Here is a 22,668-nt window from a genome sequence, read left to right on the forward strand (position 1 = left end):
TATGTTATTCAGCCCTCAATTATTTTTTTAGTATTTCTCATCATTTCTTTTTTTTTTTTTTTTTTAAGATTTTATTTATTTATTCATGAGAGACAGAGAGAGAGAGAGAGGCAGAGGGAGAAGCAGGCTCCCAAGGAGCAGGGAGCCCGATGCGGGACTCGATCCCAGGACCCCGGGATCATGACCTGAGCCGAAGGCAGACGCTTAACCGACTGAGCCACCCAGGCGTCCCTTTTTTTTTTTTTTTTTTAAGATTTTATTTATTTATTAGAGAGCGAGAACACAGGCAGGGGCAGAGGGAAAGAGAGAGAATCTCAAGCCGACTTCCTGCTCAAGGCGGAGCCTGACTTGGGCCCCAGTATCATGACCTGAGCTGAAGGCAGACGTGTAACCGACTGAGCCACCCAGGCGCCCCTTTCTCATCTTTTTTTGATGAAAAAATTCCTCCTTCCCATTACAAATAGGTGACTCTGAGGAACCAAATATAGGAATTTCTTTTGCATTTCTTTCCCCCCCCCCAAGATTTTATTTATTTACTTATTTATTTGTCAGAGAGAGACAGAGAGAGCACAAGCAGGGGGAAGGGCAGGCTCCCCACCGAGCAAGGAGCCTGATGTGGGACTCGATCCCAGGACCCTGGGATCATGACCTGAGCCGAAGGCAGATGCCCAACCGACTGAGCTACCCAGGCGTCCCTTAGATGATACTGATGTTTGCATCTGATCTGGGTACCACACTTGAGAACCACTACTGTATAGACATTAGAAATGTGACCCTCCCAAGGATTTAATAAAGTCTTATATGGTTCTTGGTATAACCTTAATGGAAATCAGTGGAGGATCAGTAAGGCCTGCCCTACACAGCTCTAATTCTGACTCAGTATTGACTTATTGAGTGACTACTGTGTGCACAACCTCTGTGTTATAAACCTACGAAGAGCAAAGAGATCCAATCTTTGTCTCGGGCCCTCTAATGAAAGAAATAAGAGAGGCATCTGGCTGGCTCAGTTGGTAGGTCAAGAGTTCTTGATCTCGGGGTTGTGACTTCAAGCCCCACATTGGGTGTAGAGCTTACAATGAATGAGTGAATGAATGAATGAATGAGAATTCAAGCCCCACATTGGGCATAGAGCTTACAATAAGTAATAAATAAAAAAGAAATAAGAGAACTAGGGTGCCTGGCTGGCTCAGTCAGAAGAGCATACAAGTCTTGATCTTGGGGTCATGAGTTCGAGCCCCACGTTGGGTGTAGAGATTATTTAAAAATAAATAAAACTTGGGCGCCTGGGTGGCTCAGTTGGTTAAGCGACTGCCTTCGGCTCAGGTCATGATCCCAGGATCCTGGGATCGAGTCCCACATCGGGCTCCTGGCTCAGTGGGGAGCCTGCTTCTCCCTCTGACCCTCTCCTCTCTCATGCTGTTTCTCTCTCGCTCGCTCTCCAATAAATAAATAAATAAAATCTTTAAAATAAATAAATAAATAAATAAAACTTAAAAAGAAAAGAAAAAAACCTGTCACACAAGGAAAAACATGAGAAGTACAAAAAGAGAACTAAACCATGTAGCCCAGAGGTCTTGATGTCTGAGTAATGCAGGAGGAGCACATGAAGGAGCTGTACTCAGTCATCTGTTGCTGTGTAACAAACTGTCCAAAACTCAGACACTGGTTATTATCTCTCATAAGTCCGCAGGTTGACTGAGCTCAGCTGGGTGGTTTTTCTGTTCAGTGTGGTGTTGTCCGGGACCACAGTCCTTTAGAGGCTGGACTGAGCTGGCATGGTCCAAGAGGACTCAGTCGCATAGCAGTAGTTCATGTTGGCTTTTGGCTTGGAGTCCAGAGGAAGCTGTTAATTGGAGTGCCTTAGGTCTCCACTGGGTGGCCTCTCAGCATGACAGCAGGGCTCTGAGCTAGAACATTCCAAACATGTAAAAATGGAATCTGCAGGTCTCCTAACACCCAGCCTCGGAAGTCACAACATGGTTACCTCTGCTGCATTCTAGTCATCAAAACAAGTCACGAGGCAAGCCTTATTCAAGAGGACGGAAATGGCCTACCTCTGGACGGTAGGAGTAGTGAAGAATTTGCAGCCATCTTTAATCTGCCATCTTTAATCTGCAGCTGTCATATTAAAATTGAGCTGCCTGATTGAGGCAAGTTTTACAGGATTAATAGGGTTTTAACAGGCAGAGCTTTCTAGGGGTAAAAGTGATGTAGAGAAAGAAATAGCAAGTCTTCAATTTGACTGGGGAAAGGGTCCTGGAAAGGGGGGGAATGAATCTGTGCTACATGGGGCTCTGAACAGCAGATGGAAGAGCTTAGCCTTACACTAACAAACTTCGAGGAGTGTGGAGGACCTATCAATGATTTTATTAGCGTGATACAGTTTGCGAGTGATTCCTAAGTCTCCAAACTGGTTCTTTCGGTGTTTGCCTGTAAGCCCAGTGTTAATGGCTCTGGATTTGGCTTCTCTTTCTAAGATGTGAGAGGGGGTCCTCACTCTTCAGGTTGTTACAAACTATGCCAGGCAGCCATTTTGAAGGAAGGGCGGGAGAACCCTAGCGGTACTTGCAGGCCTGGCCAGACTAGGAGTCGAGGGACGTGCGGCTTTGTGCCAGACCTAGCTGGGCTTTTCCTGCTGCATCAAGGGTTAGTACTTAGCCTCGCCCTTGTCTTTTTCCCACAGTAACCCTCCACTGAGCGAAGAGATGCTGCCTCCTGGGGAGTGGATGTGTCACCGGTGCACCGTTCGCCGAAAGGTAATGATGCTGCTTTCTGAAGGCTTTGCTCAGAATGCCAGATCTAGAGCGCTGATATTCGAGAGCTAAGACGGCCTGGCCCTGAAGGCGTTTTCGTCCCTTCTTCTTGTCTTTTCCAGCCCTGGAATCACCCTCACTCTCCCCATGGTGACTGTTTGGAATCCAGTAGGGCCTAAAATCCAAACATGAGCTGCTGAAATGAGCAGAAGAGGTGTGTTAATTTACTGAGCCATGTTCATTCGCTAGTGACAGGAGTAGGCTGATTTAAGTGGCCTGAATGTGGCAGCTATATCTGTGACTGAAAGTGGCTGAAGAAAAACAAAGCTGTTTCTCCAGCTTGGTGGCAAAAGGATTTCCCTCGCCCCAAGGCAAATAAGTCGCTGGTGTCCAGAGGCTTGACTGGGTGTATGAGGGACAGAAGACTTTGAACCCGTTTGTACCCCTAGAATTTCTTTGTGCATATATAAGGTTGCCTAATCCCTCTTTAGCTCCCCCCCCCCTTGGCTTTGATAATTCAGTGCTGGCTTTGAGAACATGATTTTCGATTTTGAGACCTTTTATGGGGTGCGAAAGCTAAATTCCTCTTTATCAGAAAAGGAAGTAGGTGTGTTTCCATCCAGATTATGAGAGACCCAGTCCTCAAATTATAGACTGTGGGTTAGAATCTGTCTATGGATTGTAAACCATCTCCTTCCCTCCCCCTACACTAATTACACAGCAAGCAACTTGCCTTCGTTGTGACATCACCTCTGTTGTCCTGGACCCTGAACATGATGTCACAATGAATGATGATTTCCTTGGTTGCAGAAACAGGATGAGATGATTCAGAGATTGTGGTTTATGTGTGTAACAGTCTTCAGCCTTTAAGAAGGTAAATAGGCAGACTTTTATTTTTCAACATGTGCACAAGGGTTCTTCCTAAAAGGCAAGGCAAGGCAAGGCCAAGTCAACCTCTTAGCTCCAGCTGTAGTTTGATACCTCCTAAGTCCACAAGCCAGGCTGTCCTCCAGCCTGTCCACCTCTCAAGATCTCTTCCTGTGCATCCCCAGTTAGGTTAGAGCAGGGCCTTTTAGCAGCATCTGCCAGCCAGGAGGCCTTTCGGAAACGCGCCACTGAGGAAGCTGGATGTGATAGGGCTGGGAACAGCTGAGGGAGAAGTGAAGTCAGGAAAAGAGGGTGGAGAAGAGGAACTGACGTTATTTTGGTGCCCGTCACGTGCCGGGTGGTTTACACACGTTATCTCATCGAATCCATACGGCTGTCTGTGGGTGCTGAGCGTAGTGTCTCCGTTTTAGAACAAGTAGAAGAACCTTCTCAAGGACTCAGAAGAATCAACAGAGCCCAGATTTGAGCCAAATTGCCCCACTCCAAAGCTCTGTTACCTCTTCATCAGTTTTCTAGAAGCAGAGCTGCTTGGTAGGGATTATAGTAGCCTTTTTCCAACATAGTGCGCTCTCCCCGAAGTGCCACTCTGACAGGCTCTCGGGTGGCCCTCTTTGCCTACCATTGCCATGGCTGCCCTTTCCAGCACCACTACGTCTATCCCCCTTTGGCCTCCTGTAGTTATGTTGAAGTAGACTGAAATGATACATTCTTTGGCCTCAGCAACCTCTGATGTTCAGGTCCTGTTCCTAGTGGAGGCTGAATCTTCCCCTTACTCAGAGCCTTCCTCCCTTTCATATATGCAACCCTCTGTCTCCACCATATCTCTGAAAGGAGAAGAAAGGTTTTACTAGTCTTACTTTACAGACAGACAAATTCCTGCACACCAACCTGCATCATCCAGGGTCATAAGGAATCATAGGCAGAACTGGGACAGATCCCAGGTCTCCTGAGTGGAGACCAGTGTTAAACCTTCATTTGACCACTCTTTGGAGTCCTAGAGGAAAATGTAATACCAGCCATCCAGTCCTACTGAGTAAACACCATCTTTTTCCATTTCCCCACCTTCCCATTTGAAGAAGTGTCGCTTTTGGAGTTCTAGTTAAACTTGAAACATTGAAAGCCACCAGTCTCGGACACTGTGATCACTGGGTAGCTACCTTCCACACACCAGCCATCCACCTCGTAGTGTAGTTACTTCCCATGTCAGCACCCAGCCTCCCTGGACAGGGAGCTCTGCTTGCCGGTTTTACCTCTTACCTTTGCATTTGCAGACTTTATTTGGAGCAAAATTCGTAAAACCATTCGGGAGGTCAAGATGCTCCAAGGCAAACTACAGTGATGTTGAGTGCCCTTATGTTTTCCTCAGTGTTCTCACTTAACCTCACTCCGTTTATTCTCACTGTGGTAACTTTTTATCCCTTTGCCTGTGTACTTTGTATAGAGATAGTGTGTATCCATATGATAACTTAGAGTAAAGGATCTATGGGAAGTGTGTATACTTGTTTCTCACTTTCCCTGCTGCTGTACGCAGTTTGCCAGCTTTAGTTTAGTTCAGCTGTAGTTTTGTCAGCTTGAACAGACCAGTGTTCCAAGTCTCCAGGTGGATGAGTCTGTGACAGGTTAGAAAAGTTCATAATTTTGGCCAGTGGTCTAGCAAGGACTTTGTGGTATCCATCTCTTTCTGTTTTGTGGTACTTTATGTGATGGGCCTACCTGTTCATTTGCACAGAAACGAGAGCAAAAAAAGGAGCTGGGCCACGTCAATGGACTGGTGGACAAATCCAGCAAACGGACTACATCCCCCAGCAGTGATACTGACTTGCTGGACAGATCAGCCAGCAAAACTGAACTCAAGGCCATTGCCCACACCCGGATCCTGGAGAGGAGAGCCAGCCGGCCTGGCACGCCCACATCCAACGCCAGCACAGAGACCCCACCCTCTGAGCAGAATGATGTCGATGAGGACATCATTGACGTGGACGAGGAGCCCATAGCAGCGGAGCCGGACTGTGTGCAGCCCCAGCTGCGGCGGCCCTTCGAGCTGCTGATCGCTGCTGCCATGGAGCGGAACCCCACCCAGTTTCAGTTGCCCAATGAACTGACTTGTACCACCGCGCTCCCAGGTTAGCCAAACTCTCGTGCGCCCCCCGCGCCCCCAGAGGGCTCCTGTCCTGCCAGAGAGCAGTGCTGCCTCTGGGGTCACCGTTCGCGGCGCCACTCTCGAGCTCCTGTTCTTTGTTCTCCTGAACATCTTTGAAGGTTTTAGCTTTTACTGTGCTTGTTCGGTTTTCTGTTTTCTGCCCTTCAGCATATCACCTTTTTAAAAATATAGGTAATGTATTCTCATGGTTCGAAAGCCAAAAAATATGCAAAGGCTTAAAATGGAAAATTTCCCTTCCACCCCTGTCTGTCATTTGCCTCCTTTCTACTTCCTACCCCTCACAGGTAACCACTGTTTGGTCCTTGTGTATTTCCTCCTAGAATTTCTTTGTGCATATATAAGCAATTATAGATAATATGCTCAGTATTTTCTCTCTCACCAGCTTACTTGGTATGCTACTCTACACCTTGCTTTTTTCACTTCACAATATGCTCTAGAGATCTTTCCATATCAATGTAGGCATTCCTCAGTTTTTCTTAACGGTTACATAATAGTGTATTATATAGATGTGCCATAACTTATTCAGCTGATTTCCTATTAATGGACATTCAGGTTGTTCCTAATCTTTTGTTACTATAGATGGTGCTTCAACAAATAATTTTATAAATATATCATTGCATACATGTGAGTGTATTTGGAGGGTCAATTCTTAGTGTTAGAATTATTGCTGGGTTATAACTATGCATTTATAGGGTTTTTTGTTTGTTTTTGTTTTTAAAGATTTTATTTATTTATTTGGCAGAGAGAGATACAGCGAGAGAGGGAATACAAGCAGGGGGAGTGGGAGAGGGAGAAGCGGGCTTCCCGCCGAGCAGGGATCCCGATGTGGGGCTCGATCCCAGGACCCGGGATCATGACCTGAGCCGAAGGCAGGTGCTTAAGGACTGAGCCACCCAGGCGCCTCATATGCATTTATAGTTTGATAAGATGTTGCCAAATTGCCCTTCATACCCTTTTTTTTTCTTTAATCAAGTCGTCTTCTACTTGATACCACAAAGCTTCTAGATGTTCTTTTCTTTTTCCCAGAGAAAGTGAAATTGGCAATCTTAAGAATCCTGGTCAGCCAGGAGGATGCATATGGAATCCAAGGTTTTCTGATTTCTGTACAAATGCAGTAAAATTATAGTCTTTTCCTCAGCCAGCTCCACAGAACAGTCTTCGTTGACTGTTTGACTCGGGTCCTTATATTCCTTAGGTTGCCAGTTTCTAACAACCTAAGCTTCTGACCGCTTCATGTTTGCAAAACACAGAGCTGTGTTTCTGCCTCAGAACGAGTGACTTCTGACCATAGTTCTGATTTCTGTGTTCCTTTTTCTGCCTTCCTATTCTTTTTCTCATTTGAAGCCAGCCCAGGGGGTCTCACAAAGAGACCCATGTCTAGGCCATGGCACGTACTTTTCCTGAGATCTCTTCTTTCACTTACTATTGTTTCCATATCCCAGATTAGGAACTCTACATCCAAGAAAGCTCAGCACCATCAATTTCTCTTCTAGGTTCTAGCAAGAGGAGAAGAAAGGAGGAAACCACAGGGAAAAACGTTAAAAAGACACAGCACGAGTTAGATCACAATGGTCTTGTTCCCCTACCAGTCAAAGTCTGCTTCACATGCAACAGGTATTTTTCTTCCATCCTGAGGGCTCTTCTCCCATAGTCAGCAAATGATACGTTTTCTCTCTCCCATCACCTCTTCCAAACCCTCTGTGTTAAATGTGGACAACCCACATTCGGATGGTATGAGTACAGAGACTGCGTGACCAATTGACCAGAGCCTTGACTATCTTAACAAATTCCCTGAAGTACCTGAGAACTGTGTTTATAAAGGCTCGGATGAGAGGAGTTGGACTTAAACAGAAGCAAGAGATAATTTGACTAGCTAGGAGGAGGAGCTCTGGCCAGCAGAGACACAGGTCCCTGGAAAAGGCAAATAGTTTTTAAAGATGAGTTTAAAAGTAATACAAGTATCCATGGTAGCTAATATGCATCAGACTGGATGACTTCCAAATGCCTCTAGGCTGCCCCAGTTGTAGCTTCCCTAAGACACTGGTTTCCTTCAGATAGGAGCTCCTCAGTGACAGGAACCAGCTGCTTCAATTACTGAAGCTGGACTTAGTGGCCCGGGTGTCTTAGAAGGGCAGGATAGCAGGAGAAAATAGCTATCAAAAAGAAACATGCCAAAGAAAAAAAAGAAATGTTCCACAACAAAAGCTGTAGGGAACTAGATAGTAGAGCAGCAGAACTCTGAGCCAGGCCCAGACTGAGGCTCCGGTGCATCTCAGACACCCAAGGAGTATCCGTGGTTACAAGTCAAAATTGGTGTTTGCTGAAGCCCTTCCCTTGAACTATGCATACACGGATACATTACAGAATCCTTTCCCAGCACAACTCTCTCTCTGCGTGTGTCATTTTTGCTGAGTGCTGCATGCGGAAGAGACGTCTTTTCTTGCTGTAGTGTAAGACTCTAGAAACATGGCTAGAGGTTTTTTTTTTTTTTTTTTAATGAGGTAGTTACTTTCTTTTAAGGAGTAGAAAGATCAGAGCAGAGTTGGCTATCTTCCCCTTGTGGGTACTGAGCATTGATCATTCCTGCTCTGACAGCCACTTTAGCTGTACTCCAAATAAACATTCACTTCCCCACAAGACACATTCCTCTTAGAAGAGAGAATAATGGAGAGCCTGGTGGTAGCCCCCAACTTCATCCATCTTCCTAATGGTGAGTGTAACTGATCACTGGGGGAGGAGGCTCTGGGAGAACGTGGTGAGGATTAAGGAGGAGAGGCTGTTCACAATGCAGAGTTGGTTTCAATTTTCCCATCTTGCCACAGAAATGGCCTACAACTCTCTTTTGCAGGAGCTGCCGTGTGGCCCCTCTCATCCAGTGCGACTATTGCCCCCTCCTGTTCCACATGGACTGCCTCGAGCCACCGCTCACTGCCATGCCCCTGGGCAGATGGATGTGTCCGAATCACATCGAACATGTGGTGGTAAGCGCAGCATCAGCGTCGCCCCTTCACTTCTCTCTGGGCACAGCTGGGGCATGGACTGATTCGGTAGAAAGCAGGGTAGGGTCAGCTTTGTACCAGAGTTCACTATAATCTCTCAGATACTAGATTCTGCAGACCATCCTACTCAGTTCTGATTATTTTGACATGCCTCAGCTGTGCATTTTGCCTTTTCCCGCAATGCCTTGTTTTAGCTGTACAGGCAGACTTGGTTGTTGATGCATAATTTCTTCCACAGTGAATTAAGCAGCTGATGCTACAGTTCTAAAAGGGGAGTATGTTAGATCCAACTTTTGGGAATAAATGCTCTCATGGTAGTTGCTTCCGTATTTTCCTGCCTCTTATTTTTAGAGGAGACAAACTAAGAAACTCTAAAACGTTTATTCTCCTATCTCAGGAATTATCACAGGCAGTCAACTCCCAGTAACTCAGGAGAGTTGAAGAATTGGCATGGATAACAGTGTTCCAGTCAGCCATTTATTGAACACCGATATGTCCTAGGCACCACATGAGGCTCTTTCCTGTCTCTCTAGTTTTTAACACCCACCTTGTCATGGTACATAATAGGTATTCAGTAAGTAAGTCATTGAATGAATGAATGGTGTGAGGGTCCTTTTATCTTCTCTCCCGGGAGTCTTGGGTGCATTTTTCAGATGCTTCCTGGGGCTCAAATGGAACTGTCCTTTGCTATCTCCAAAAGAGGCTTAAGCTTAGTCCCTTTCCTGTTAGGCCCTAAGAACAGTCATTTACAAGGTTGAATGGGTGAGGGCTTCAGAAGAGCAGCCCTTCCAGATTAACAAAAAGATTATAGCTTAAGACATTGTCTATCAGATGGTAATATCTTTTGACCCTCAGCTTGACAGTGTGCTCCTCACGTTGCACTGAGGGACCGCAGTTATGGACTTGCACACATGGGCAAAAAGGTTGCTTTTGGCTTCTTCATTCGGCTAACACTGCTCAGAAGGGCTTAGCTAGGAGGAAGCTTCTCTCTGAGGCGCAGTTACGAGTGTTTCGTTTTGCCTCCTGCTGAACCAGAAAAAAACAACCATGAGCAGTATGCCCAAATATGAATCTTAAAGAGCAGCTTTCCAACCGATGAAAAATTAATTAGGTAATTTTTTTATTAGCCACTTAGGGGTTTTTCCTACTTGACTAATTGGGCAGCTTCAGCACAGATCTTTTCTTTTGAATTAAAGTGTGCTGGACCAGATGCAGAAGCGGAAAAGCGGCGCAGGGTTTACGTGCCTTCTGTATATGCCGCTGCGTCCAGTCCGTTCTTCCTGCCCTTCGGCCTCTTGGAGCAGGCCAGGTTTTCCACCTTCTCTAGAGCAGGACTGTGAGATCCAGGTGGACTCGCTAACATTCCCTGGTATGTTGGAAGAGGAATAGGGCAGGGCACATGGGATTCTGGTGCTGATCCCTCCTGTCAGCCAAGCTCCTATATAGGAAACCGTCCTGCTTCCTGTGGGAGAGAGTGCCTTCTAGAAAGGGAGTCTGGGTCTCGAGGGCCAAGGCCTACATCTCCGTTGAAACCTGTGCTCTGTTAGGGTACACTAGCAAAAGGTGATGCGAGCTGTCAGAGGCTGAATTTGAAGGGCATTTCTTGGCTAATTTTCTATTTCCTGTCCCCCTCAAGGCTCTCTGGGGAAGAGAACATAACAGTTTTCCCGTGCTAGACCAGGCAGAGCTGAGGGAGAACGTTTTATCCGTGTTCCTTGGCCCCCTGACAGGAGTGTTGACCTACCAGCTCCTGACAGAAGGAACCTATTTGGCCAAGGGCTTCTATTTTTCGAACCTAGAGAATAGAGGTCGTTGGGAAGGGGATGCCTTTTGAGGTTCGTTGCAAGAGTGTGTCTGCTTTGTCCCTAGCTGAACCAGAAGAATATGACGCTGAGCAATCGGTGCCAGGTGTTTGACCGTTTCCAGGACACCATTTCACAGCATGTGGTCAAAGTGGACTTCCTGAACCGAATCCATAAGAAGCACCCTCCTAACCGCCGTCTGCTCCAGTCAGTCAGAAGAAGGAGCTTGAAGGTGAGTCCCCAGCCTGGTGCGGGCAGGGTGGTGGGCTTTGATTGTTTCCAGGGGATAGACAGGATCATGGGCCCGAATTGATAGACAGGGAGGCTGAAGCCCTGACGTTTGTCTCTGGTGTCTCAACAAGTGCTGAATGGGACCGTATGTTCTCATACTTGAGGATAGAGGTCAGGATTATGAAGGCCAAGCTCCAAACTCTCCCGAGTTTCCAGTTCTCCTGAGGATCGGTGCTCTTTAGCCCCTTCCGCCAAACAGAGGTGCTCTGCTGTTGCTAACCCCTCGGCAGGCACTCGTGCTCTCTGTTCCTGGGAGACGGCCCCTTTCCCAGAGCTGCCTGGTGGGCTGAAGGTGAGGGGGATGAAGCAGAGGACCATATGGAAAGTGAGGAGCTATCCCAGCTGAGGAACTTAAGAGGAGAACGACTAAAGGAGAGTTAAATCTGTTGTTCCAGGCCGCTGGTAATACATCATGAATACTCCAAGTTGTGGCCTTGGCGGTAATAATACCTAACGTTTGTATCCACTTGACAGTTTGCTGAAGTGTGTCCGCAGAGATTGACAGAAAAAATCCCTTTGTTGAAAAGCATTTGGGGGTGTTGAGGCTGTTTTCATAGACCAGTCAGTTCCCTCATTCATTTAACCTGGAGAGCCCAACACTCTACACCCACACATATGCTTGATCTTTCTCTTCTGAGAAATCCCACAGTGCTCTGTGCCAGTGGGGACCAGCAATTCTCAAGTATGGCCACTTGGCGGCAGTCTCACTTTAACTCACTCACACCACTCCCGTCCCTTCCAGTGGATGTCAGCACCAGCAAGATGCTAACTATTGGAAATTGTATAACAATCTCTTAACTGTGTAAATATTTATACTTCAGTGCAAACATCAGTTTCCAAAATTAAATCAAGGTGTTTTCAGTTGGGGGTATTATAGACGTGGCATGTCTCATACCTTAGAGAAACAGATTTAAAAGTAAACTGTAGATTTGGAAGAGAGCCTGGTGGCTGAAATGAACAGGCCAAGAAGCCTTGATGAAATCCTGTCATTTTACAATGCCGCCTCCCTCTTTCTTTTTTTCTTTCTTAGAAGAGCGGGGGGGGGGGTGCGAGGCAGAGAAAGAGAGAGAATCTCCATGCCCAGCACAGAGCCCAGCACGGGGCTCAATCTCACCACCCTGAGATCATGACCTGAGCTGAAATCAAGAATCAGACGCTTAACCAACTGAGCCACCCAGCTCCCCCCTTTTGTAAAGGTTTCCCTGTTCTTGAGAAAAATCCAAGGGCATGAATTGCCTGAAAAGCATTTTGTACCTAGACAATTTGAGAGTGAATTGAGGACAGTGGCGGATACCTGCTCACCTCTCTCCTGGAACATGTTTATCACTGATGGAGCGCAGTGCAGCAAAATCAGCTTAAGAACTTTGTTTTTGTTGGGGTTTCCTCTTCCTGCTACTCCTTCACTCTTCGCCAGGGATTTGCCTACCATTCCATTCCTCCCCCTCCCATTACTGGGTGACCTCGGACAAGCCCAAGGCACCGGCCATCACTGTTAATGGTGCTGACTCTCGATTCCACCTGCCTTGCCTTTCTCCTCCTATCCAGATTCATATCTGCCTGCCCATCCCACAGACACTCCAGTCTCAACTTGCCCAAGACCAAAAGTCTTCTGCCTCCAAATCTGCTCTTCTTCTTGTATTTCCTGTTTCAGTAAATTACCACAATCTCCACCCAGCCCCTCAAACCAAAATTCTGGAAAGCATTTTCAGCTCTTCTTCCGTTATCCTCCATAAGGACTTGGTCACCAAATCTGTCCTCCAAATGTTTTCCAAATCCACCAAGTGCTTCCACACCTCTGTGCCTTATATGCTGCTCCCCTACCCTCTTCATCTGCCTGGAAGTTCTCAACTTCTAAGGCTCAGCTGTAATACTGCTTTCCTATAAAATCTTCCCTAATCCCAAATTCCTTTGCCACACCCCCAGACAAAAATGAACACTCTTCCTCTGTGTTTTTTATCGCTCCTGAGCCATGTCTCTATCATAGGACCCATTACACTGGGTTGTAATGTTTCTGTTTATCTCTGCAACTAGACTGTGCGCTCCTTGAGGGCAGAGCTTAAGTTTTATTCATCTCTGGATCTCTAGGACTTGGGGCAGTACCCAGACCCAGGAGGTGCTCAAGAAATATTAGTTGAGGGTGCCTGGGTGTCTCAGTTGGTTGGGTGACTGCCTTCGGCTCAGGTCATGATCCTGGAGTCCCAGGATCGAGTCCCGCATCGGGCTCCTTGCTCAGCAGGGAGTCTGCTTCTCCCTCTGACCCTCCCCCCTCTCATGTGGTCTCTCTCTCTCATTCTCCCTCTCAAATAAATAAATAAAAATCTTTAAAAAAAAATAAGTATTAGTTGAATGTATGAATGACCCTTTGCTTGTGTGGCTCTTTCATTCTTACATGGTATGATTCAGAATGTGTCTTCTGTCTTTGTACAACAAAGAGGTCTTCAGTTGTTTCATTAGTCATGAATGAATGGATGAAGAAAACTGACCTTGATTGAGTGCTTGTCACAGGCCAGGCCTCATGCTGAGCATTTCCACTGTGAATATGACCTCCTTTAACTTTTTACCTCTCAGATACTGCTCACTCACCTCCCAAACTTGATGCTGAGCAGCCTAGAGTACTGCTGTGAAGCTGTGTCCAGAGTCAGTCTTACACTTGTTAGGCCAAGGCAGGGGGTGGGCAGGGCACATGCCTGCTGTTTCCAGTTCTTGCCTTCTCAGGCTCGTGTGTGTGTGTGTCTGAGGCACCGAGCAGTTGCAGCCACTGAGCCTCCTTGTCCTAGTAGACCCCAGAGTGCATGATGGTCCCATGGGCGTCGGCACCACAAGCAGAAAAATGCGGCCAGGGCTGAATCACCTGGACGTGTCAGCACCATCTCCCTCTCCTTCCTCCTCCTGTTGTCCTAAACAGGTTCCTGATGCTATCAAATCTCAGTACCAGTTTCCACCCCCTCTCATTGCACCCGCGGCCATTCGGGATGGGGAGCTGATCTGCAATGGGATCCCTGAGGAATCACAGACGCACCTTTTGAATTCTGAGCACTTAGCCACCCAGGCAGAGCAGCAAGAGGTGAGTGAAGGCAGGGTCGGGATTCCAGAGCCAGTCTTCCATCTCACCACAGCGGTGACTGGAGATAGCCTCAGTGCCATTCCCACCCCCATCTTCTGCAACCCCACCCACCCCCACCCTCATCCCCCAAGAGTTGACTCTTCCAGAGAGAACTCCTGGCCGATATTCTGAGGCAAGTAAAAGAAGTACAGAGTCAACCGGTCTGCTGCTCCATTGGCCCCCCAGTGTGCTGCGAGACGGGCACCTCCGTCTCGTAGAAAGAGCTCAGCAGACCCGTAGAGAGGTTAGGCGGTAGTGCTGAACACACAGCAGTTGCTGCATGTTGGTTCACAAGGTGAGCCTTAGGGGCGGAGCCCGAACGGGAACCCCGAGCTCTGCTGACCAGGGTGCCGCCTGCTGAGCGTACCAGCAAGTCTTGCTTGGGACTGGAAGTGGAATCCTGGCAGAAGTCAAGCACACCTTTCCTGGGCGTTTGCGATGGGACCTCGGAAACAGTGCTTATCAGCTGTGCTGTAGCCCTGGCCACTGGGGCAGGAAGGACCAGCGCCTCCCAGGCCTCTCACCCTCCTCTCCTCTCCTCTCCTTCCGTTGCAGTGGCTCTGTAGTGTTGTTGCGCTCCAGTGCAGCATATTGAAACATTTATCTGCTAAGCAGATGCCTTCGCAGTGGGACTCTGAACAGACAGAGAAGGCTGATATTAAGCCTGTTATTGTGACTGACAGCTCAATCACCACCTCCCTGCAAACAGCTGACAAGGCACCTACACCTTCCCACTGCCCCTTGTCCTGCCCCTCAGGGATTAGCACCCAGAATTCCCTGAGCTGCTCTCCACCCCACCAGCCCCCAGCCCTAGAGGACATCAGCTGCAGTTCTTGTGCGGAAAAATCCAAGAAAGCCCCCTGCGGGACTGCCAACGGGCCAGTGAGCACAGAGGTGAAAGCCAATGGCCCACACCTCTACAGCAACCCCACTGATTCCACGGACCCCCGGCGACTTCCAGGCGCCAACACCCCCTTACCAGGCCTCTCCCACCGGCAAGGCTGGCCCCGGCCCCTCACGCCACCAGCGGCTGGGGGGCTTCAGAACCACACCGTCGGCATCATTGTGAAGACAGAGAATGCCACTGGCCCCAGCTCTTGCCCCCAGAGGAGTTTGGTTCCTGTCCCAAGCCTGCCCCCTTCCATTCCCAGCTCTTGTGCCAGCATCGAGAACACCAGCACTTTGCAAAGAAAGACTGTCCAATCACAGATAGGACCTCCGTTGACAGAGTCAAGGCCACTGGGCTCACCCCCAAATGCCACCCGGGTGCTTACTCCCCCCCAAGCAGCAGGAGATGGTATCTTGGCCACAGGAGCCAACCAACGATTCTGCTCACCAGCGCCATCATCAGGTGAGTGCTGCTCAGCCTCGGGGTAATTTGGATCCAGTCCTTTCATGTTCTTCCTGGCAGTTAAACTTCAAAAAACACTTATATTCCTGTGAATATTTCAGAGGACTTCGGTCTCTCTCTTATTTGCCCTCCCCACACGTATGTGAGAGAAGAGAAGGCACGCGTTAACTTGTCCCCGTTTCATTGGTGGGATTGCTTAGGCTCTGAAAGTAAGTGATTTCCTCTAGGTGACCTACCGAGTCAGTGGCAGGATTGGAACTACGGCTGGGTCTCCCGACTCCCCTCCCCACACCTTTCAGGCCTAGTCTTCCGCGTGTTTATATTCCATCTCCTTAGAGGAAGGCAGCCTGCTCTGTGGAGCCGCTATGGCCAGCCCGAGGTTCTAGGTGATGGCCTCCGTGTTTCAGGATCCACACCAGAGACCAGATCACACCTAATCTAGATTCGCAGAGCCCACTCATGTGAAGGAGCTTCCAGGTCAGGGAAAGCAGGGATAGAAAGCAACACTGCCTTTCAGAATAGCTGCAGAGCGACATGCCCACAGAGGTTGGCCTGGCCCAAAAGCTCACCCTTGGGCCGCGTGCAGAAAGTGTGGACCTGCTCTCTCAGCTGTCCCCAGTCAGCACTCCAGACCTCGAGATTGCTGACCCCAGCATCTGAACCAGGTTTCAGATGCTGCTGGAACCCCCTGTGGTCTCTCCCGTCTGAACTGAAGCTGGCCTCCTAGTCAGCTGGGAGTCTCGGTAACCAGGTGACTGTGACTTCTCTGCATGGGGGCCCCTGGTCCCAGGATGGCCCCTACCTTCAGGCTCTTTTCCTGTCTCTGTTTACCTCTTAATACGGGCCTGGATAGGTGCTGCACCCTGTGAGTGGAACTTCAGGAGGCAGGAGTTACAGGGGCAGGCATAGAGGCAGCCGGGAGGTAGTGACGGCCCAGAGAACAAAGCCACCCCACCGCGTTCCCCAGAGCGATAGATTTCACCAGTTCTCGGTGCTCTGGAGACTCCTGCGTGCCCGGGTGCCTTGTCGTTCCATCTGCCCTTCCTCACCACACATTTTTAGCTCTAGGAGTTCCAGAGCCTATGGGGTGAGAGTCAAGAAGGGAACATCACCTTGGGTCCGAAATCCAGACCTGTCTCGGCAGTGGGGGATTGGACCGGTGGGTTTCCCTCAGGCGACGTAAGTAACAGTCTTCCTGCTCCGTCCCCAGATGGCAAGGTCAGCCCCGGCACGCTACCCATAGGAAGCGCTTTAACCGTACCCTCTTTCCCAGCCAACTCTACTGCCATGGCGGACCTCACCAGCTCGCTGCGAGCGCTCACGGACGCTCATGGAGGTGAGTGAGTGAGCTGTACCCTTCCACCAGCTGCTGCGGGAAGGTGCCGTCCCTGCGCAGCTTTCCAGCCCTGTTGGTTCAGAAAGGAACCGAAGGGATGCCTGAGCTCCCAGGGCTGGGGAGGCGGGTTAAGAAAGCAAGCCCCTCCTACCCCTGCCTTCCACACCTCATAATCAGAGGTGAAGGGAGAGCAGAGCCGGCTGAGCGTGTGAGGCCGGCTAAAACCGGGAGGGCCTTGTTCCCCAAGTCGGAGAGAACGGAGGCACCGCTTGCCCTCTGTGCAGAGAGGGTGGGTAGAAAATCTAAGCCTTGGTGTCGGCCAGCCAGCCCTCCCCACCGCACGCAGGCAGGGGGTTTCTCTTGCTCTGCCTCCCCAGGACCACCGGACCTAAAATCAAGCCTCCCACCTCCAAGAGGCAGCTGCCCGGGTGGCACCGGGGCCCATCTCTCGCAGCACATGGCTAGGGAGATGCCCAGCTCTGGATTCTTATGCCACTTCGTCCTCTCTGCTGTTCGAGAACAATCACTTGGCTAGATTTCAGAAATGCTAAACTATTTGCTCTGTGACCCTCACCTAGTTCCGCATTCCATTTCCTCCTCAGCTGCTTTTTAATCTTTCTCTTTGGTTAATAGAAATCGAGATAAATATGCTGGACGAGAAGCTGATCAAGTTTCTGGCCTTGCAGAGAATACATCAGCTTTTCCCCTCCCGGGTCCAAGCGTCACCGGGCAGTGTCGGGGCACATCCGCTGGCTGCTGGAGGGCACCACACAGAAGGTGCGCACGCACACACCTGCCCCCACGGTGCACCGTCCGGTCTCCCCTGTGTGTGTGAGGGGTCTCGGTTTTCGGTATCTCAGTGCTCCGTGTGTGCCTTTAACGGGCTTAATAAAGCACCAGGGTTTCTTCCCCCAGAAAGCAGGAACAGAAAGGCAACCACAACTTTCACGTCAGACTCGGGGAAGTCTGCTGTGACTTTCTTTCATGCTCATCCACTTCGAGACACACAGAGCAGCCACGAGTGCCTTTGGGTATATGTGGTACGCTTTCCGCTGAACTGCTTTCAAATATTTGGGTTACGAAAGTTTCCCAAAAGGCAATTTTTCAAGTTCAAGGTGAGAAGCAAAATAACAGTTAACAGTTGAGCTAGCCTCCTGGAAGTTCTTCCCAAGAGTTTAACTGCTTAGGCTATTCCTTTGAGCATTAACCCTTAATGAGCCTTACTGATTGAAATTGTGGAAAACGCAGAGCTGACCTACAGCATCAGAATCTACATTTTAACAGGATCCCTAGTTGATTCATATGCACACTGAAGTTTGAGAAACGCTGGTCTGTGCGTTCTGTTTTGCATGGCCTCCCTATGGTATCATCTGGTCTATCCCCTATAAGCCAGTCAGCAGCCCAGGAACTTAAATTACTTTCATTTTTGAATTCTATGACCATCTTCAAAGATGGTCCCTCTTGCCCCGTGTTGGAAATGCTGTGGGTGGGGGGAGAGCATCACCCTGAAGCAGCCCAGTGTCTAAGGTGAGTTTGGCAAGATGACTCATCTAGTGGGATTATTTTCTCTGGGCCACGAGCCGAAGGCCCGGGTTCTTTGGGTTTATGTTTGGGGCCTCAGGTTCTGAGTTTCTGAATGATCCTATCCCTGTGTTTGTCTTGTAGTGCAAAGAAAGGAGGTACAGGCCCGAGCTGTGTTCTACCCTCTCTTAGGGTTGGGAGGAGCTGTGAACATGTGCTATCGAACCCTCTACATCGGGACAGGTGAGCCCAGCTGGGAGAGGTGCCGAATCTCTTCAGCCCTAAATACTATTAGCCTTACCCACAGAGGCCAGAAAGGGGTGAGGGAAAACCCTCTCCAGGGCTGAGTGGTTTAACCCAGCAGCTATCCAGGCAGGAGGGACTAAGAAAGGAGATTATCAGCTGCTTCTCTTCCCTGGCTCGAGCCCTTTTGCTCTGGGCCCAGCATGACCTCAGGAGAGAGGAGAGTCAGCTCTGATTGCTGCCCAGTGAGCCATTTTAAGCACGCAGGAAATAACCGAGCAGAGGGCACATACTTTGTCCCTGGAGGTCTTTGAAAAAGTGATGGGCCTCACACAACCCTAACCTTTACTTAGTCCTGTATCTTGTACAGAGGGACAGTCTGCTTAGCCCACGGCCCAGAAATCTCCTTTCTTTGCGATGACAGGCTTTATGAGCCCTGTACCCCATGTCGTGCTGTCACGGTAATAACCAGGAACTCACTCATCCCTTCTGGGCAATAGCCACATGTTCTAGACGAGATCAGCTGGCAGGGACAGCCGTTCTTTCGAAGGGGATTGGAAAAGAAATCCGTTTTTGTTCAAAAGTACAAGGACGGGGCCCCAAGCTAGCCGCCCCCCCCCCCCAGGCCTTACAGTACCTGCCCAGGCGTTGACTCCCGGCCCCCCGCCCTCCCCATGCATATGCCTTACAGTCTTGTTCTCTGCCTGCCTTTACCTCTTCTGCTGCCACTTGCAGGAGCTGACATGGACGTGTGCCTTACAAACTACGGTCACTGTAACTACGTGTCCGGCAAACACGCCTGCATATTCTACGATGAGGTGAGGGGTGGGGATGGGGTGGGAGGGAGCTCTCCCCACCTGAGGCCTCTCCTAGGCACTGGGGTTTTTTGTTCAGTGTCCTGGGTGAGGGGAAGGGGGGCGGGGAGGTCTTCTCCTCTTCTTCCCTCTCTGTCATTTCTGGAGGAGAAGAGTCTCGGTGTGAAAGGGCGTCTTACCGCGGCTACCGCTCCCTAGGAGCAGGGCTGCCATTTCTCCTGAGGTTGGTCACAGGCTCAGCAGGGGGAGCCCGCCTGAAAGCAGGGCAGGGGACCAGCATAGAAGGAAGCCAAGCTCTCTGTGCCAGTGAATAGCATTTCAACAGGAGCCAGTGCCGAGGAGGCAGAGGAAAGGAGCGGTGGGAGAGCAGGGGTGGGGGGTGGGGGGCACTGGGAAGGAAGGCTTCCCTGAGGAGGTGAGTCTTGAGCCCTGTTCTAAAGAGACAGGGAAGCGGGGCTTGACTGGGGAAGAAAGAGAGCTCCCCAGGTAGAGCAGCACAGCCTTCTCCATGTGTCCTCTCTCCCCTTAGCCCCAGGCCCCACGCAGCAGACCACACATCTTATCTTCCCTCCTCCTCCTCAGAATACCAAACATTATGAGCTGTTAAACTACAGTGAGCATGGGACAACGGTGGACAATGTGCTGTATTCCTGTGACTTCTCTGAGAAGACCCCGCCAACCCCCCCAAGCAGTATTGTTGCCAAAGTGCAGAGTGTCATCAGTAAGTCGGACCCTGTGGCCCCAAAGCCAGCCTTTTTTTGGACATTGTGTTAAGACCGCCATCAGGGTGGCTCTGGCTTGCTGCCGATGAGCGGCTCTCTTGCCTTCCCGGCCCCATCGGCCAGGCTCTCCTCACTTGGGGGCCCAGGGAGAGCCAGCGAGAAGCCAGTGCTGTGCGTGCGCCCACCTGCTTGGGGACTTCAGGCTCCCCTGGCCCTTTCCCGGGGTCCCGCAGCCATGGCAGACAGCCCCGGGTGGGTTGGCCGCTTCACTGTTCCTCTCCCGGTGACCACGCTCCTTCTTCCCAGGGCGCCGCCGGCACCGGAAGCAGGGTGAAGAGCCAAGTGAGGAGGCAGCCATGATGAGCTCCCAGGCCCAGGGCCCTCAGCGGAGACCCTGCAACTGCAAAGCCAGCAGCTCAAGCTTGATCGGGGGCAGTGGGGCCGGCTGGGAGGGCACCGCCTTACTGCACCATGGCAGCTACATCAAGCTGGGCTGCCTGCAGTTTGTCTTCAGCATCACCGAGTTCGCGACCAGACAGCCCCGAGGCGATGCTGGCCTGCTGCAGGACGGGGTCTTGGCCGAGAAGCTGTCTCTCAAGCCCCACCAGGGCCCCGTGCTGCGCTCCAACTCTGTTCCCTAGGACCGGCGGCTGCCCCGTCACGTGACCGCCTGGCCGCCCAACCCAAGACTCCTGCAATGCAAAAATGTACACAAACCAAGCCCGGGTTTTTTTCTATACTCCACCAGAAACCCTTCAACTACAATCTTTGCATGAAATGAAGAAAACCTTTTGACTGTTTTTTAAAAATCCTTTTTCTTTTCTCAAGTTCTAGGGGGCATTTGCACATATATTTGTACTCAACATTTCATGGGAAAGCGGCAGACCCGAGCTGAGGAACAGCGTGGGCAGGGAGGGGAAGGCCGATGGTCTGGACACTTCCTCCAACACAAGACCGTTCCCCACCCACCTCCTGCTCCCTCCCCCTCGCCCGCCGTTGTAAAATAATCAGAAACTTGTTCTATTTTGTGGCAGTGACAATAGTTTTATATAAAAGAAAAAATACAGTTTTCATACAGCAAAATCTATACAATATCATTGTTTTATTTAATATAAAGATCGCTACCCACCCTACTTCGTGGTCCCCACCCTCCAAGTTACTTTCCCTTTCTGCAGCGGTTGCACGACAGGTAGCTACTGTGTATTCTGGACAAATGAGAAATGAATTCTTTTTCTGGCTGTCCATCTATTTTATTTCAAATAAGGAAAAGTGTATTTGGATTTTGTGTAAATACATCTAGTGATGACATTTTTTCAATGTTTTTAAAACCTGTACAGTACTACATGTGGTAGAGCGTTTTCTTCAAATTGTCTATTGTAGCAAAAACGTTTTTGTCGTAAACCTGTTTCGTCTCCTTTTTTTGTTCTCTTGCCACTCTCCTGTTCCTCCCACCCCACCCCAAGTAGTACCAATGTACATAGTAATTGTAATGTTTTAGACTTTACAGAAACTTTCCTGTATTCTGTATATAAAAAAACAAAAATACTTCAAATTATGTTTTCTGCCTGTCTGTCCTACCTGTCATCACCCTTAGAGGGGACCCTCCCCAAGATCCTGGTCGCAGTCTCATCGAACTAGTCTCATTCCCAGACACTCAGTCCCCAAGGGAAGGCAGGAGGCGGAGGTCTGGGAGAAAAGTGAGCCCGAGGTGGATGTGGGAAAGTGGAGGGCTAGGGGTGCATTGGCAGGGTGGGGCCAGGGGTGGGGGGGCTCTTGTCTGGCTTTATGGGTGACTTGAGGGAATCATTTGACATGACCGCATACTGCAAGAATCCGAGAGTGCAGGCCCTCGCTCTTCCCTGCTGACTCCCAAACCAAGATAATAAAACAGGAGCTGTTTTTGAGACCTCTGCATTCTGGCCTAGAAACTTTAACCTCAGGAGTTGGGGCTGCTTTTAGTTGCAGTTGTTTGCTATCATTTGATTCATCAATCCTGGGAGAAGCCAGCACCTGGCTCTGTCCTTCCGCTGTCAGCCTGAGCGGGGCAGGCAGCAACTCCTGCAAGTATCACTTGAGTTCCTCCTCTGTGCATGGCCTTTGCCGGGACTTTGGGCTTGGTCTACAGAACTTGCTGTGAGCAATCAACTAGACAGATATGACTCCTGCCTCTCGGAGCCTAGAATCTAGTGTGGAGCCATCTGTCAGTTCAAGCGTCTCTGGGAGGCACCATGAAGAAAAAGGAGAGATCCGATCTCTAGACCAGTGGAGCCACAACTTACATGACTAGCAATCCTAACTTCCCTACAATTGGCCCAGCTTCTCATCAGAAGAGGAATCTACTGCATCACCTTAATTCTGAGGCCGAGAAGCCTCTCATCAAACCAAGCTCCCATCCTTTCCACCTCTCAGACCTGACGTGGGAAACTTTCTCTGGAAGTTTTTCCTGAAGACAAGTCTTCCAACTCCTTAGAGATCACCTGTGTGTCTATCCCAGCAGTGTTCGAGGACGTGGTACCTGTTGGCATGTCGGGAATTTGCCTTGAGGATGGAGAATGCACCCATTTGTTTCATTAATATTCCATTCCCAGCTTCATCCCGCAGCGTCTACAACTGAACCCCAAACTCGTGGTGCAGCCAAGTAGGAAACTTCTCTCCTCCCTGAATCGGGTCTGTCTCTGGCTTC

General features: G+C 49.7%; 1 protein-coding gene across 3 annotated transcripts in view; it reads left to right on the forward strand.

Annotated features, from left to right (window-relative positions):
- PHF12 (PHD finger protein 12) overlaps window positions 1–21,525 on the forward strand; it is a 40,753-nt gene extending 19,228 nt beyond the window's left edge. The window contains exons 3-16 of one of the 3 annotated variants that reach the window (XM_044921942.1): window positions 2,684–2,756; window positions 5,371–5,764; window positions 7,296–7,416; window positions 8,651–8,783; window positions 10,671–10,835; window positions 13,800–13,958; window positions 14,553–15,348; window positions 16,559–16,664; window positions 16,698–16,807; window positions 17,318–17,461; window positions 18,350–18,448; window positions 19,184–19,266; window positions 19,846–19,984; window positions 20,292–21,525. In XM_044921942.1, the coding sequence (XP_044777877.1) occupies window positions 2,684–2,756; window positions 5,371–5,764; window positions 7,296–7,416; window positions 8,651–8,783; window positions 10,671–10,835; window positions 13,800–13,958; window positions 14,553–15,348; window positions 16,559–16,664; window positions 16,698–16,807; window positions 17,318–17,461; window positions 18,350–18,448; window positions 19,184–19,266; window positions 19,846–19,984; window positions 20,292–20,626 (2,857 nt within the window). In that variant the 3' untranslated portion in view covers window positions 20,627–21,525. The other 2 variants (XM_021704583.1, XM_021704584.1) reach the window with 2 other exon arrangements.
- The last annotated feature ends 1,143 nt before the right edge of the window (window positions 21,526–22,668 follow it).

The sequence above is a fragment of the Neomonachus schauinslandi genome, chromosome 15 (assembly GCF_002201575.2).
Source record: "Neomonachus schauinslandi chromosome 15, ASM220157v2, whole genome shotgun sequence".
In the NCBI taxonomy this organism is placed as follows: Eukaryota; Metazoa; Chordata; class Mammalia; order Carnivora; family Phocidae; genus Neomonachus; species Neomonachus schauinslandi.